At 44.4% G+C, this 15,404-nt stretch overlaps 1 protein-coding gene across 2 annotated transcripts in view; it reads left to right on the top strand.

Annotated features, from left to right (window-relative positions):
- The first annotated feature begins 1,074 nt into the window (after window positions 1-1,074).
- slco3a1a (solute carrier organic anion transporter family member 3A1a) overlaps window positions 1,075-15,404 on the top strand; it is a 41,446-nt gene continuing 27,116 nt past the window's right edge. Inside the window, exons 1-2 of one of the 2 annotated variants that reach the window (XM_075469823.1) lie at window positions 1,075-1,718; window positions 8,391-8,844. In XM_075469823.1, coding sequence (XP_075325938.1) covers window positions 1,560-1,718; window positions 8,391-8,844 — 613 coding nt within the window. In that variant the 5' untranslated portion in view covers window positions 1,075-1,559. The remainder of the gene's footprint in view (window positions 1,719-8,390; window positions 8,845-15,404) is intronic. The other variant, XM_075469822.1, reaches the window with a different exon arrangement.

Below are 15,404 nucleotides of genomic sequence, written 5' to 3'. Positions count from 1 at the left end.
GCCAGCCTTTTCTGCTCACTCCATTTGCAGACCCCCTGGAAGCACAACTGGCAAACAACCATGCCCATGCCAGAACAAGGGCCCGGATAGAAATGACATTTGGCCTACTGAAGGCACGCTTTCAGTGTCTGAACCACCTGAGAGTCAGCCCAGACAGGGCATGTGATATCATTGTGGCCTGTGCTGTCCTCCAGAATGTGGCCTGCCTGAGAAAGGAGAGGGCCCCCAGAGTGCCAGCTCTCATAGACTGGGACATTCCTGCCATCTTCCCGGATGACGACTGTGGTCGGCTGGTCAGAGACCAATATGTGTTAAATTATTTTAATTAATATGCATGTTGATTTAAGTTGGGCCTGCAATGGCAGAGTAATTTTTGTTAGGTTTTTGTGCTGTATAGGCAAGGCAATTTTATTTGTATAGCCCATTTTTACAAACAGTTAGTCTCAAACTGCATGCTTTGATTCTGTGCTTTTTGTCTTGTAGAGCACTGTGTGACTTCAGTTTTGAAAGGAGCTGATGGTTTACTTGCTTTGATTCATCCTTGTTCCATAAAGGAACATCATGGTACTCTCTAATGTGTATTTATATTTATATGGTGATGTACTTTATGTGTAGTCTGTGGGAAACTAAATTATCTAGTGGTCATCTAAAATCATCAGTTATCTAAAATGATTTCAATTAATGATCACAAATGTTTCAATAATGATAGTGGGTATAGTTAAATGTTTTAACAATATGTTCTAGGCAGTGGAATAAATATTAGTTTCCAATTGTGGCGACCACTGACTGAGATAAGGAATGAGATTAAATAGATCCTGGAACTTAGCCTGCTCTGGAGCAGGCTAGCTTCACAGAATAAATCTCCATGGTAACTTAGGTCTGAACATATCCCACTTCCCTCTATCCCACTTTTGTGCAACTGGATCACGGATAAGTTGATCCAGGATAGCCAACATATCCCCGCTTAATCCCTTATCCTACTTTTGTGCAACGGGCCCCTGGAGTGTTGGTTTTTCCAAGTGAAACCGAGCAAGAGTTGTGATGCTGCTGCACAGCGCCTCTAGAGCCTTGCATGTGCCACGGAGGAGGAGAGCAGCTCAGGGAAGTGGGAGCGCGCACACAGAGCGGTTGTTGTATGAGAAGGACCGTGACAGTCCGGAGCTGCCGGAGTTAGAAAAAAGCTGCTGAGCACAACCTTCACCTTCTGCGAAAACCCCCCCAACCCGCCCGCGGTGGAAAACATGCGTTTTGACAGAAATGTGCGCGCCGGTGGTTCACTCGTGCCTTCAGGGAGTTCACATGTTCCTGCTCGTCGTCGACAAGGGGCCAATGTTTAGACGCATACGAGAGGCAGAACCCCGCGGAGTTTGGTTGTGCGTTTCGTAGCTTGTCAGATGAAAGACGGACAGTTTGGTGAATCAGGAGAAACCTCGCCAAGGAGCACAGCGAATGTAGCCACACCGGGGAAAGGCGAAACACTTTCCTTGCCAGTGTCTTCCTGCGGTCATTCCCCTGTGTGTTTCGGGTTTCTCGCAGAGCTGTGAAGGGAACGAGGGAGGATGCAGGTGAAGAAGCACCGGGAGTCGGACAGGAGCGGCGGGGACATGCTGGAGGGAGACGGCCTCCGCAAAAACCCCTCATGCTTCTCAAATATCAAGATATTCCTGATATCGGAATGCGCTCTCATGCTGGCACAGGGCACCGTCGGAGCATACCTGGTAAGTGCTGCACAGCCAGAGCTCACACAGGACTCACTGTTACTGTTGACTGGGGCTGCAGCATTCTGAGTGGGGTTAAGTGGGTCTGGGCTTTGCTATGTGGTGCCTGCAGCTCTGAAAACTACAGAGCAATCGGAGGACACGGAAACCTGCGTCATTCTTAGTAAAGTACAGCCTATAGGAGAGGTGTTTGTTTGTTTGAAATGGTTCTTTTATTTGTCTTTAATGTGCCTTAACTCAAACATTTCCAGCCACGCAGTAACAGTAAAGAGCGGCTGTGAAGCTGTGGTTCACAGTAATGACAGTAATCTTATTAGATTAAGAGGAGGGCGTAATTGGCTGATTTGACCCAACACGTCTTTCAAGGTCAAGAATCCTCCACTAATTCTTCCTGTTGCCTACTCCCTAGTTTCTGCTCACTCTTTCACTTTCAGAGTCACTCGCACTAACACATCATTGTGAGGTCTTGTTGTGAAATGCGTTTTCATGATGCCATTGGAATGAAAATGTCCAAACAGGAATGTGTGAAAGCATGCACGCTCTATTTATACGGATTTTTTTGTGGAGTAAAAATCCCTAAAGTGCTCCATGATATTCCTAAAAGCATCTGGGATGAGCTTCAGAGCCCCAGTCAACCTCTGCGGACATTCAGTTTTGACATTAGCAATGTTTATTCTCCAGGAATGGCAGTAATTCCTGGCTCGCTTCCAATTAATAGACTAAACCCTAAATGCCATCGCCATATTTGGAGTGGAACATCTTATCTTCCTTGTAAGTAGACCTTCATCCTGCTGCTCAGGGAGCACGGTGGTACCACTATGAGTCACTGAAAATAAAAAATTAAAAAGAGGACCCTCCTCTTTATTGTTTATTTCAGGCTCTGCAGCTGTTTTTTTATGGCACATTAGTCTTGGACACCTGTTCAAAGATAAACCTGGAGCGGAAGGTGAGGTTTGGAGTCATTTAGTTAGATAAATATATGTGGCTTTTTGTTGCTCCCCCATTTGTCTGGGCAGCAGAGCTCATTTCCATTAAGTTTTCTTTACACAGGCAGGTCACCACGTACCTAGCTCAGTGTCAGTCTGACAAACTGGCAACCATGGTATCTGTGACTGGGTGATAGCCCTTACAGATACGAGTGTTTGCTTGCAGCTGAGGGAGAAAACTTAAATTATCATGGTTACCTTGCTTTCCGTGAGCTGCTTACTGTACAAGACAACTAGCAACATGCTCTGTGTCCTGATTTAGTGTCTGGGCTGCAACTGAACAGTGAAACCCCCACAACAGAGTGCAGATGTATCGGTGTTTCCTGTCTTTTCTAAGGGTTTGGTCAGCTCTAAAGAATTTACTTTGATGATTTGACTGTTGTTTAAATCAAAGGAGAGAATCAGTGGCTCTGTGTGATATACAATTTACATCAGAATCAAGAAGCACTTGTCTCATGGTAATCTAATGGACATTTCAGAAATGGAGACATCAGAAGTCAGGTCTTCCAGTAGCTAGAGTCTGGTTGAAGCTGTATTTTTGGCAAGTTTTACTTTTGCTCTATGGCTCTATGTTATTATTTTCAGTTATCTGTTCAGTATACATAGTTATAGAATGAGTGATTAGAGGGAAATGAAAGGATCTTTGTTGAATAACTTTACAGCCATGTATTTTATAAACAAAGTTCTCAAACTCTTATGAAGACACATCTTGACTCTGTACTCCCGTCCGCTCAGCTATGGCGCACACTCTGCCAAATGAGCTGCAGACAAAGCTGCGAGGAAAGTCTGAGCAACTCGGCTCGGAAAAATGTGTCATGATTTCCAGTGATTTTCCACATTACATCTCAAGCAGCTGTGTGCATCGTGTTCTGTAAGCAAATAATAAAAAAATAAAAAGAAGCAAAACTTTTGACATATGAGAACATAAAAACCACCACAGATATCGTTGGGGTGATATTGGCCAGCCAATATATCAGTCGGCCTCTACCACTGAGGCTTAAGCTCTGCAATTCTCCATAGGAAAAAAGGTAGAAGTGAGAAATTGCAAAGAGATCAAGCAAGTTGTATCATCTTGGTAAATTTCTAAACTGATTAATCTAAATAAAATGGCTTCAGATGACATTCTGTCAGTGGAACGATTGACGATTTATGCACAGTCAAACAGCACTTTATCTGTCTTACTTCATTTAACTTAAAACCACCGGTAGTGTTGTCACAATATTTCGTTTTTTGGGGTTTTTTAAATCCATGTACCACTCCCTACCTCAGACAGCGAGTTGTCACACACGACAACAGTGCTCACATAACCCCGCCTCATCTCACACACTGGCAGGGCTGTTCACTCTGGGTAAACAAAAAAGACCAAAAAAAAAGTGGGACAATTCAGAGCTCCTGCAACCAGTTTTTGTCAGATTTGTTCTGTCTTTTTAAAGAAATCGATGACCCGCATGTTGTGGCAGTTTGCCTCCATGTTATTGCAAATTGTAACTGATAAGAATGACGTCTTCATTCGAAACATTTAATTATAACTCGCTGCTTAGCAATATATACTTTATTTACCTTTCTGTAACTTATGCGCAGGTACAGGTGCAGAGATTGTATGATTAGTTGGTAATAGTTACAATTCTGACAACAGCCAAACTTGAAAGCTTGAGCAACAAAGCTGCGAAACCTTAAATGTAATGTCTGTACAAGCCTGTCAGACTGAGCTCGGACTGAATCAGCTGGGTGTCGGCGAGGAATCCAAAACTGCTCAATGTCCTTTCAGAATCCAGCTACTAATAGTTGTCCTCGATCCTAGCACAGAATTTTGTCAGATCATTTTTTTTTGCGATTTTAGTCGCTCAACGAGATCGTTTTTCTGCTGTGTTCCCAAAGGGTCCAGTGTTTAGGTTCAGGTTAATGGAGACATAAATCAAAGCTGTAACGCCCAGGTAATTTATTGCTGGTGTCGGCCTTGGGCCTTTTTGTGCAGAGGTGTAGCCATTAACAGAGTGCTGGACGTCAGGCGCCCTTCAGAAAGCGGTAAATGTTTATAAAAACCAAAGTGTGAAGTGGTTTTGTTTGGATGGGTCATCAGAATTGGGGTGTGTGACACAAGCCCTTCTCCCCTAATTTGCTTTGCTGTGCTGCAGATGCATAAGCTTAAAGGAAACGAGTTTTCGCACTGCGCTTCTATCAATTAGATCATTTCTGTGAATTGATTAAATAAAGGTAGAGAATTAACTGCGTGCTTGAGACTGATATTTTAGCTGCTTTTGAATGGTAGCGCAGTTAAAGGGCTGTTAGCTAACCCTCAGTTAACCTTCACAAAGTTACACCTCATGAAACGGAGTGGAAATTATTCTAAATAGCTGAAGCCGGAGTTATAAACAGCCGCTCAGACGTTACAAATAGCGCCATTTCAGCACTTCCCCGTCAATCCTAAACCTTAATGTACTGCACTGAATGTCAGCAGCGAGCAGCTACTTTTTTCTGTGTGCTGATATCATAAGGCAGCCCCTGTCAGTTCGTCCTGAAAAAATGTTTCTGGAGGCTGGGATTCCTTGTCCTCAGATAAGACTTGCTCCTCTGTTTGGTGACTGGCTGCCACTCAGCATGGCAGTTTGTTTTGTTGCTGTGCAACAGATGAAACACATTTCCACAGTCTTGAGTTGTATTCCAGGCTAAATGAGGCTGTGACCACAGACCAGTGTGCATTCCACTTAGTTTTTCCCCATATGGTTGATGCTGGTTTGACTCCTCCTGGAAAGCTGCCGGTTTAAGCCTGAGATGAGGGCTTGATCATGTTGAACCCTCTCATTCAGAGGGTTTTTCCCTCAGAAGCTTTAAGTTTCACTCACACACACACACACACACACACAATCACTCAGGCTTTTCATAAGAGCACAGGATTTGATTGGCTTCTTCTTTCTAAGCAGAATGAGGCGCTGTGTGATCGGATCCCAGATGTGGGCGGAGCCGGCCAAACGTAAATGCTGCCTGTCCGATATGTCGGCATTTGTGAAAAGGAAAAGCCATCCAGGGGCCAGAAAAAGAGTCATGACTCATTCCAGAGTTTTCCATTCACTGAACTTCACTTAAACACTCCCGCACAAAGCGCTTCCAGCAATCATCTTCCCGGCACTTTGATCTGAATTGAGGGAGTCACTGCAGTTGTGTTCAGGGCAGCTGCAGGGAAGAACCTGCTGTCACTTCACTTCTAAAAGTCACAGAAGACGACTTATTTAAACACACCACAGAGCAAATTCGATGGACATTGGTTGTGTTTATGGACAATTTTGGTCTAGTCACCTGTTGTTCATTAAGTCTTACATGTAATCACCTATTGGAAGTGATTCTGCATTTTTAAATCGTTAGGCAGTGACGACAACAAAGCTGGTTTTAAATCGCAGCGTGCCACATCATAGGTCATTCAACGAGCCATGTCTACACATTTTACACTTTTCATATTTTTTATTTTTTATTTAACCTTTATTTTACCAGGAAAATAGACCCGTTGAGATTAAAAATCTCTTTTACAAGGGCGTCCTGGCCAAGTGGCAGCACAAGTTACAAAATTAAAATTTCCGTTGCATTAAAATAACAAATCAGGTAAAACAATAACAAATCAATTAAAACAATTACAGACAAGGGACTCGGTCTCAAGTGTTCTCATCCTGGAATTAAAATCGCTCAAAGGAATCAGTTCCGTTAATTTCAAATACTTTGGTAAATTGTTCCATGAGGTAGGAGCAGAAAAAGCAAAGGCCCTTTTTCCCCGTTCTGTACGAAAACGGGGAACAGAGAGTAGCAAATGGTCATTGGAACGCAGACCATAAGAGCCAATGTTCCTTACTGTGATAAGGCTGCAGATGTAGGGTGGCAGTAGTCCGAGTATTGCCTTGTATATAAAAGTGTACCAGTGAGTGAGTCTCCTGGTAGCCAGTGCAGGCCATTGTACTCTGGCATGTAGTTCACAGTGATGGGTTAGAGCCCTACAGTTAGTGATGAACCTCAGGGCAGCATGATAGACAGAGTCAATCTTACTCAGGCATTGAACTGAAGCGTTCATATACAGGAGGTCTGCATAGTCTAAAATGGATACAAAAGTTGCAGAGACAAGGCGCTTCTTAACATCAAAGGAAAAGCAGAATTTATTTCTAAATAAAAAACCTAGTTTTAGTTTAAGTTTCTTTACAAGGTTTTCAATGTGGGCTTTGAATGTCAGCGTGTCATCAAGCAAGATACCAAGATATTTATACAAATGTACCACCTCAATTTCATTTCATATCATTGCATGCGGGCCAGAAGTTCCACATTTCATTTTCTCAGCCTAGTTTAGACACAATGATCATATCTGTGTTAAAAAGAAAGAACGAAAAAAAAAAGACTTACAAATCCAAATCAGCTGCGTTAAATTAGATGGCTGTAATTTAGAATTAGATGACAAACTGCTCCAACGGCAAAGCCGAGGGTTGGCTTCCTTACAGAAATGCGTGTTTATGTTGGTCATATCCTTTGCTTTAGAGCCCAATCTCAACTCTTTCACAGAGTTACTTGGAACATGGAAAATTGTGGTGCCCTTTCAAGGCTAGTTCGTCCAAATTTATAAATAGTTTTTATTTGTGTCACTGCGACTCACATCACACAGAGAGGCTGTTCCCACATAACAAGCAAAGCATATTCTTGCCTCTTTTTACAACAAATTCATCATGATTTGATAAAGTCTTTGCTTTGAGCATAGCCTGCAAGTGTCTAACTTCAGATGTTATCTAGTTGTCTGTAATCCTGAAAATGAATGTGGCTTGGCAGTTTTTCATTACTGACCTCTGAATAACTTCAGTTGAACTCTTCTGCAAACAGAGCGGCCTAAACAACCTTTCTGCTGCATTTGCTTCAGCTCGAAGCTACTGGCAAGCTCTAAACTCGGTTGCTGGTGACAGCTGGTGAAAGGGAGAAGCTTGTGATGAGCGATGGTAAATGTTGCTTTGCCCGCCTAATCAGAAACAGAGGCCTGTGGGCAGGGAGGGGCCACAGTGTGGAACATCTGCACTGGAAAAAATCTAAATCTTACCAAGTATATTTGTCTCATTGAGTATCTCATTACACTTGATATAAGACACAATTGCCCAACAAGTACCATTTCAGCAAGATATAGGGACCTGTTTTAATACAATACGTCTGGAATATCTTATTACGTGAAAAAGTCTTGAAAACATCTTGTTTTGAGTCATATTTCACATGAAACAAGCTTTTGTTTTCATTTGAAGAGGTTTTTAAGCTAATTTCAAGATCACTTTTAACTCAAAAGTCCTAAATATCACATTTTATTTCAAGAAATCTTGACAAGCCGATTTTCACTAGTTCCACTGGCAGATTTTTTTGCTTATTTCAAGCAAAAACGTCTTGTATTTGTTGTTTTTTTACTTATTTTTGGAGGGGCATTTTTTCCAGTGTGAACAGCTCGCTATTCATGCTGCTGCAGTGGAAAGACACACTTTGAAACATTGTGACAGGTCATGATGAAAACACTCATGATTTGACCAAGAGCATTTATAAAATAATTAAATAAGTATTACTTTTTCAGTCTGATGTCGATGGAAAATAAGCTTCTATATCCTTGTCTTTATATTTCTAAGTCACCTTGTAGTTCGATTCCACCCCATGACCCTGCTTTGATGCCTTTGTCTCCTGTTGTTTTCAGGTGAGTGTGCTGACCACCCTGGAGCGGCGATTCAACCTCCAAAGTGCTGACGTCGGAGTGATAGCCAGCAGCTTTGAGATAGGCAACCTAGCGTTGATCCTGTTTGTCAGCTATTTTGGGGCCAAAGCGCATCGTCCCCGTCTGATCGGCTGCGGGGGCATCATCATGGCCCTCGGCGCTCTTCTTTCCGCTTTGCCCGAGTTCCTGACTAATCCGTACGAGATAGGGGACACGGGGAGGACTAACAACGGTCGGGACTCTTGCAGCAACAGCAGCAGCGGGGGAGCGGACAGGGAGGACTTTTTGTGTGCCAACAAGGCCAACACCAACCTGATGTACCTGCTGCTGATCGGAGCTCAGGTCCTACTGGGCATTGGAGCCACACCGGTGCAGCCCCTGGGGGTTTCCTATATCGATGATCATGTGAAGAAAAAAGACTCCTCACTCTATATAGGTAAGACATATTTTTTTAAAACTGTCAATGATAGAAAGGCACATTCCACTCAATCTAATCAAAGACCTATTACATTAAGGCAAAGAGGGGGAATGAAATTGAAAAGGTCAGAAGTGTGCAGAAAACACACAAATATCACCCCGGAAATTAAAGATCTATTTGCTGCATCACTGATTTCCCAAGGCAACTAAAACTGGGGAAAGATGAACATGTGCCGTCAGGCCCAATGTTTGTACACTTTTAGTCAGCTGAGAATGCATGATGCGTGCGATTCCTTTGTTGTGAGCGCAGGCCTGTTCCCAGCACTGCTAGGTGAGCACATCTAGGAGCTTTTAATCTCTAATACAGTGGTTTTGGTGGTAAAGAGCCGCCCAGATTTGGGTGTCGGCTGTGCTTGGTGCTCTTTTCAGTTGCAAGACGCTGCTGATGTGGCTCTCCAGGGTGCCTTTAAAGTGCATGCTGTGCAGAATTCTGAATGCACAATGGCTGTTAAGGGATACGCATTTGCTGTGATGTGTATATTGTGCTGTTTTTGGTACACAGAAGGCAACTTTAATACTCTGCCTGCTGTGTGAAGGTAACAAAATCCTCCTACCATGCGCTTTTTACAAAGTCGGTGTCTTTTTTGTGCAGAAACTACAGCCACAAATCCATATAATATCATGTTTCCTTGTTTTGACTGTGTCTCTAATTTGCTACCCAGACAGCCACACCAACCTTTGATGGAGTGGATGAGATGCGTCTGCATAGTATGTGATGTTTGTTATCAGTGTGGAGCAGAGACAATGAGAGCCTGGCTGTAGGATGAGTTCAGGCTGGCACACACCCTTCCTGACACATTCACACAGCAGCACGTTGTGTGGCTGCCTGTTGTCACTCACACACAGATGTGACCCGTGAACAAAGGCCACAGTGTGCTCTGTAATCTCAGGCCCAAAGCTGATTTTCTCAGTTGCCAGTCATTGTGTTTATTTGTCCTACAGATTGAGGTGTTCCTACGGAGAAGGGCCTCGTGCTCTGTTTGAAACAGTAAAGATCCCAACAAAGCACAAGGGAAGAATTTGACATTCTCGCACCACTGTGTCGTGGCTTTTAAACTGGTTATGGTGGGAGGTAGTGTGTCAGAGATTGAAGTTTGGCAGGCGCACGTAGGCAGAGATTTGGTTCTGTGCTCCTCCGATAAGCTGCTAGGAGAACTGGCGGAAAACAAGCGGTGAGCAGCGAGGAACAATGTGGTATTGAGTCGTGCTCAGCTGATCGTCCTAATCCTCCTGCTGCTGGCATGTCATGTGCCCTTGCTTGCATGAATGGTGCAGATTGTCTGGAAATTCTGAGAGATTTTCTTTCATATGCTGTTGGTGTATCTTGATCGTTCATCAGCATACTTCAGCATTAACGTTGTTGCAGCGTTGATCGCAGTTTGCGTTTCGAAGCGCAAATGTTGATGTTGCCAAATATCTACATTTTTCCTGCACGTTTCGAGGAGGTCGTTTTTTCGGCTTCAGCCACATATTTCATTCAAAACTTTAAAGAAAACGGCATCATCCCTCTGTGGAGATGTTTCTTGAGAGGTTTGATGTCGATTTGCAAGTTTGCAGAAACTTAAGAGAAATGAGAGGAAAACACTTTGTGAGCCTGAGAGCAGAATCCTTGCCCTGACATTTGTCTGCCACGTCAGATGCTGACAGCATGGATATTAACACTTGTTCAAAGAAACTTTCTCTGCTACATCTGAAAGTGTGCATCAACTTGCTGGGAAGCACACAGAATGCATCACCACGGAGCGTCAGTGGAGATCATTTAAAGTATAATTTAATTCTATTTATTCTGTGACCTATAATTGTAGTTTCAGAACATGGTTAAAAACGTCCCAAGTAAGAAGGGGGGGGGGGGGGGGGGGGGGGTTGGGGGGGGCACAGCTGCCGACTGCCCCTGTTGTGTAAGCAACGTTTTCACACCGGTGATGACTTAGTCCTGGAATAAGAGTCTGAGCTGAATTGCCAGGTGAAAAGTGGAAGCCTGACTCTGTAAGATTTGGGTGGTGGTGCAGGGAGAGAGCAGAGCAGAGAGGCCTGGAGAAGAGCCATAATTACAGACCGAGGCAGGAATGCCAACCAGCCAGCCTTTAGGTTGGTCTGAGTGGGCCGGGACGCGCATGCATACCACACAGGCCTGTGAAAAACAACCTCCTCCTCCGGAGGCTCAGACTGTCTGCTTCTTCTTGTGTGTGCTGCAGCAGGTCTCGCTGCCATTTCAACACATGTAAAACACACCCAAGTGAAGTCCGCTGCGACTCCTTCGAGAACCCGTGTCGTTAAGTGTTGCGTGTTTTTCTTAAAACGAAGAACTGCAGTGGCCTTCACTGCCGCACCGCCTGTACTTTATGGGACGGTGCTGTTTGGGATTGTTTCCCAAGTCTAGATGAGGGCACTCATTGCTGGCCAAAGGAAATAAATATAATTGGACAGATTGCATCAACAGGATCTCCATTCCCTCTGCTCTATGACCTTTCACTATGCACTGCTAATTCTGGCTCTTCCCACAGGACCCCCACTGCATAAATATACAGTGCAGGACACACATATGAGGGTTTAAAGCTCATGTTGTGTATCATAGAACCCAAAGCTCAACCAGCTGTCACTTTAGATTTTAGAAGCTTTTAAACAGCCCAGGATTCCCTCATCAATCTGTAATGTGAAGTATGTAGTGGCTGCAGGACAGGACATGTAGGGGAAGACTGAAAGTATGACATTGATTTATTAATCAAGGTTATGACTTGTTACGTAAAGCCCTAAAGATATTTTACATGCACATGCTTCTTTTTGCCTTATAGCTGTAGCATATATCTGCAACATTTCAAAAGTCTCGTAGGAAGGCACAGTTCAACCCTCCAAACTGCATGCTGTCTCACAGGATACTGCTCACAATTTATCATTTGTTACTTGATTTATTCTGGATCAAATAAAACTTTGGACAAAGTCTTTTTTTTTTTTTTAGTTAGCTTAACCATATAACTACTGATGAGGATTTGCTTTTCAAAGCAGTTCTGATGGTCCACTTTTAAGGTGCACAGAATGTAGCGTGACGTGAACTTTAAATGGATGGGGAGACTGGATAATTCCCCTCAGAGCTCAGTCTGTGATGTAACTTTACGCTGCATATCTGAACTAATTAATGGATGAGATATTTTCAAACCCAGGTATTGCGGCGTATAAACTAAAAAACCAATACAAACGCCGCGGCCGGCTAAGACATGGGGTTTTACTACTGAAGACACGTCACGCAGAACTATTGCACAAATGGTGTTGTTTATTGCTCCATCTCACGAGCTTGTACATAAAAGACAGACACTTACTTCCTTTTGATGCATTTCACAAGCCGTGCAAGGATGCCTCTGACAGTGCAGTTAATATTATGCTTACGTTTACGGTTACGTTTACGTTTACGTTTACGGTCAACAAAAAGTTTTTCCCCAAGCTCACCCAGCCGCCATGATCCAAGCTCATCCCCTCACAGCTGAGCTCACCTGCTCATTTAAAGGAAAAACACACCCAAAGTGCCACCCACAGACACCGGCGACAGCCTCCTGCTGACGTCATGCATGTGCAAACAAAAAATAGAATACAAAATAAAACAACTCAAAATCAATGTATGGCTCCTACATTCCGGCCCCAAATTATTGCAAGGTAATAATTCACCACCACCACCACAACCTTGTAGGAGACACCAAAATGCAGAGTGAACATACAAGTCAAGTCAAAGTAAAAAGAAAAGCCAAAAGTTCAAAAAAAGAGGTTTATGACTGAATGTCCAAATAATCCAAAAAGGTCTTCACTGCTCTTCTGCTTCCTGCAGAAGGCAGACTTTGGTTATCGGCCTGTCCAAACAGCTTGTTTTAGTTTTAATCCGTACACTTCGAACCAGTCCATTTTTATCCGGAACAGCATTCACAATTCTTCCTGTAATCCAAGCACTGCGAGGTGCCATATCGTCCACCAGCACCACGATAACCTTCTGCAGCAGAGCGAAGTCCAGACCTTTCACCAGTGAGTGTGCTCCATGTCGCCTCCCAGAAACTTGGACTCCTGGATCAGCTGCCACCGTTTCTCTGCCGCCGACTTGTCTGCCTCGGCGGTGGGTCCGGTGGGTCGGTAGCTTTCACTTCTGCTCTGACGAGCCATAAGAGCCGTGGCTCGGTAGCTCGCTCCTCCTGAGGGATAGCAGCAAGAACTGTGCGTCGGTTACTGATCCATTTAGTGAGCTTAAATCCACCTTCAGCGCACAAGGCAGTCAACTCTCCACATAAAGACACAGCTTCCCCTTCAGAGCCAACAGACACCAAACAATCGTCAACATAAAAATGGTGCAGTACGGTGTTAATAGCCACAGAACTGAAACACTTTTTATTGTCCTCAGCACACTTCCTCAGGGCAAAACAGGCACAACTAGGGGAGGAAGTAGCACCGAACAGATGTGCCACCATTCTGTACTCCACCAGCTCCTGACTGCAATCTCCTTCAGGCCACCACAAAAACCTCAATAAGTCAGCGTCTTCAGCTGGCACCCTGACCTGATGAAACATGGCCTCAACATCTGCCATGAGCGCCACAGGTTCTTTGCGGAATCTCGCAAGGACTCCCACCAGCAAACTTGTGAGGTCTGGTCCTTGCAGAAGTTGAGAGTTCAAAGATGTCCCTTGAAATGTGGCACCGCAGTCAAAAACCACCCGCAGTTTTTTCTTTGCCGGGTGATACACCCCATGGTGCGGTATGTACCACAACCTTCCGTCACAACGGTCCAACTGCTCAGTTGGAACTCTCTCCCCAAAGCCATTAGCCAGCATTCCCGACATAAATGTGGTGTAGTCAGAGAAAAAGGATGGATCTTTATTTAAACGTCTTTTAAGGCCCAATGCACGCTGTACTGCAACTGTCTTATTGTTTGGCAATTTGAGGCATCTTTGTCTTAATGGCAAACCAATGCTGTAATGACCGTCAGTGAGCTTGGCAGACTCCAAGACGAACTCCATGAAGCGCTGATCTTCCCTTGACAGACCAGACTGCTCATTCTGCAGGCTCTCGGGGAAATCCACTTTCAGCTGCTTCTCCCAAAGCTCATCAAGCCTCGCCACAGAAATTCTATTGACTGTGATATCTGGCTGAAAACATTGTTCACTGATCTGGCAGTCTCCTCGAAGCGGGCCAGTCACAGACCAACCCAGGATGGTCTTAGTAGCATAGGGGCCTCCATCCACTGCACGAATCACCTCCCACGGTTCCAGAGCTTGAGGTACATTAGTGCCGATCAGAAGGTCTACATCTGCGTCAATCTCTGGGATTCTTATATGTCTCAGGTGTGGCCATCTTTGGAGGTCTTTTGAGTGTGGTATGTTCCCTCGATTTACAGGCATGCTCCTTTGTGTGAACATCTCGGGTAAGCCACAAAAGGTGTCAGAATCCAACCCAGCCACTTCCAGATCAGTCAACATGTAGCTGTCCACCACCTTTTCTTGTCCCATAGTTCTGAGGAGTATTCCCAGCTTCTTACCAGTCAGATTCAGCCGGTTCATTAATCGCTCTGTGCAAAATGAGGCAGTACTCCCCGGATCCAAGAATGCATATGTGATGACAGTCTCCTGTCCCCTTTTGGACTTCACCTGGACAGGCAGAATAGAGAGAGCACAGTCCTGTTTACCGGCCCCAGTCAAGCCACTGGACTGCACAGAAACCACTACACCTTCTCTGGCCACTTCCGATCCATCATTAGCTTGAGTTGAGCTCTTTTGTTTTGCGTTGGAGTGGATATGCAACAATGTGGGGTGCTTAAGATTGCATACTCTACACAACAAACGTTTTCTGCAATCTTTACTCATGTGCCCAATGCACAGACACCCAAAACACATCTTATTTTCCTTCAAAAAAGACATCTTCTCATTTTGTGTCCTTTTGTCCAAGAGAAGGCAAATATCCAAACCATGTCCAGCTCCACAAAACGGGCACACTTTACCATGTGAGCTCTCCTTATTGTTTCCAGGATCAAATTTCTTCTCAGGTGCTACAGTCGTGGCAAAACTACTGCCTCTAGCAGTTAAGCTAGCCTGAGGTTTTGCCAGTCTTGTGTCTTTTCTTCCAGTCCCAGGTGTATCTTGTATGTTTCCAAAAATCGGGTCACTTGCAATTTTGACTTGCCTCTCCACAAAATTCACAATGTCAGGAAATGTGGCTCGATGATGGAACTTCTCCTGAATATCACAGGCCACACTCCTCCACCGATCCCGCAGCTTATAAGGCAGCTTTTTCATGATGGTTTGCATATTTGTAGGCACGTTCAAGTCACTTGCAGTGGCTCCCATCGAGTTACAACATTCACGCAGCAGCAGACTGTAGGCCTGTAAAGCCATGATGTCCTCAGCCTTAACGATCGGCCATAAAAGCACTTTATCCATGTAGGCGGCAGCCACTTTGAATGGGTCACCAAAATGCTCCAGAAGTAGTGACTTTGCCTTGGTGTATCCATGGGAAGATGGCAGATATTGGCAGCTTCTGACCAAATCCTTGGGC

This window comes from Odontesthes bonariensis, chromosome 7 (assembly GCF_027942865.1).
Source record: "Odontesthes bonariensis isolate fOdoBon6 chromosome 7, fOdoBon6.hap1, whole genome shotgun sequence".
NCBI classification, from domain to species: Eukaryota; Metazoa; Chordata; class Actinopteri; order Atheriniformes; family Atherinopsidae; genus Odontesthes; species Odontesthes bonariensis.
The sequence above is the reverse complement of the archived record's forward strand: the minus strand, read 5'-3'. Positions and strand labels throughout refer to the sequence as shown.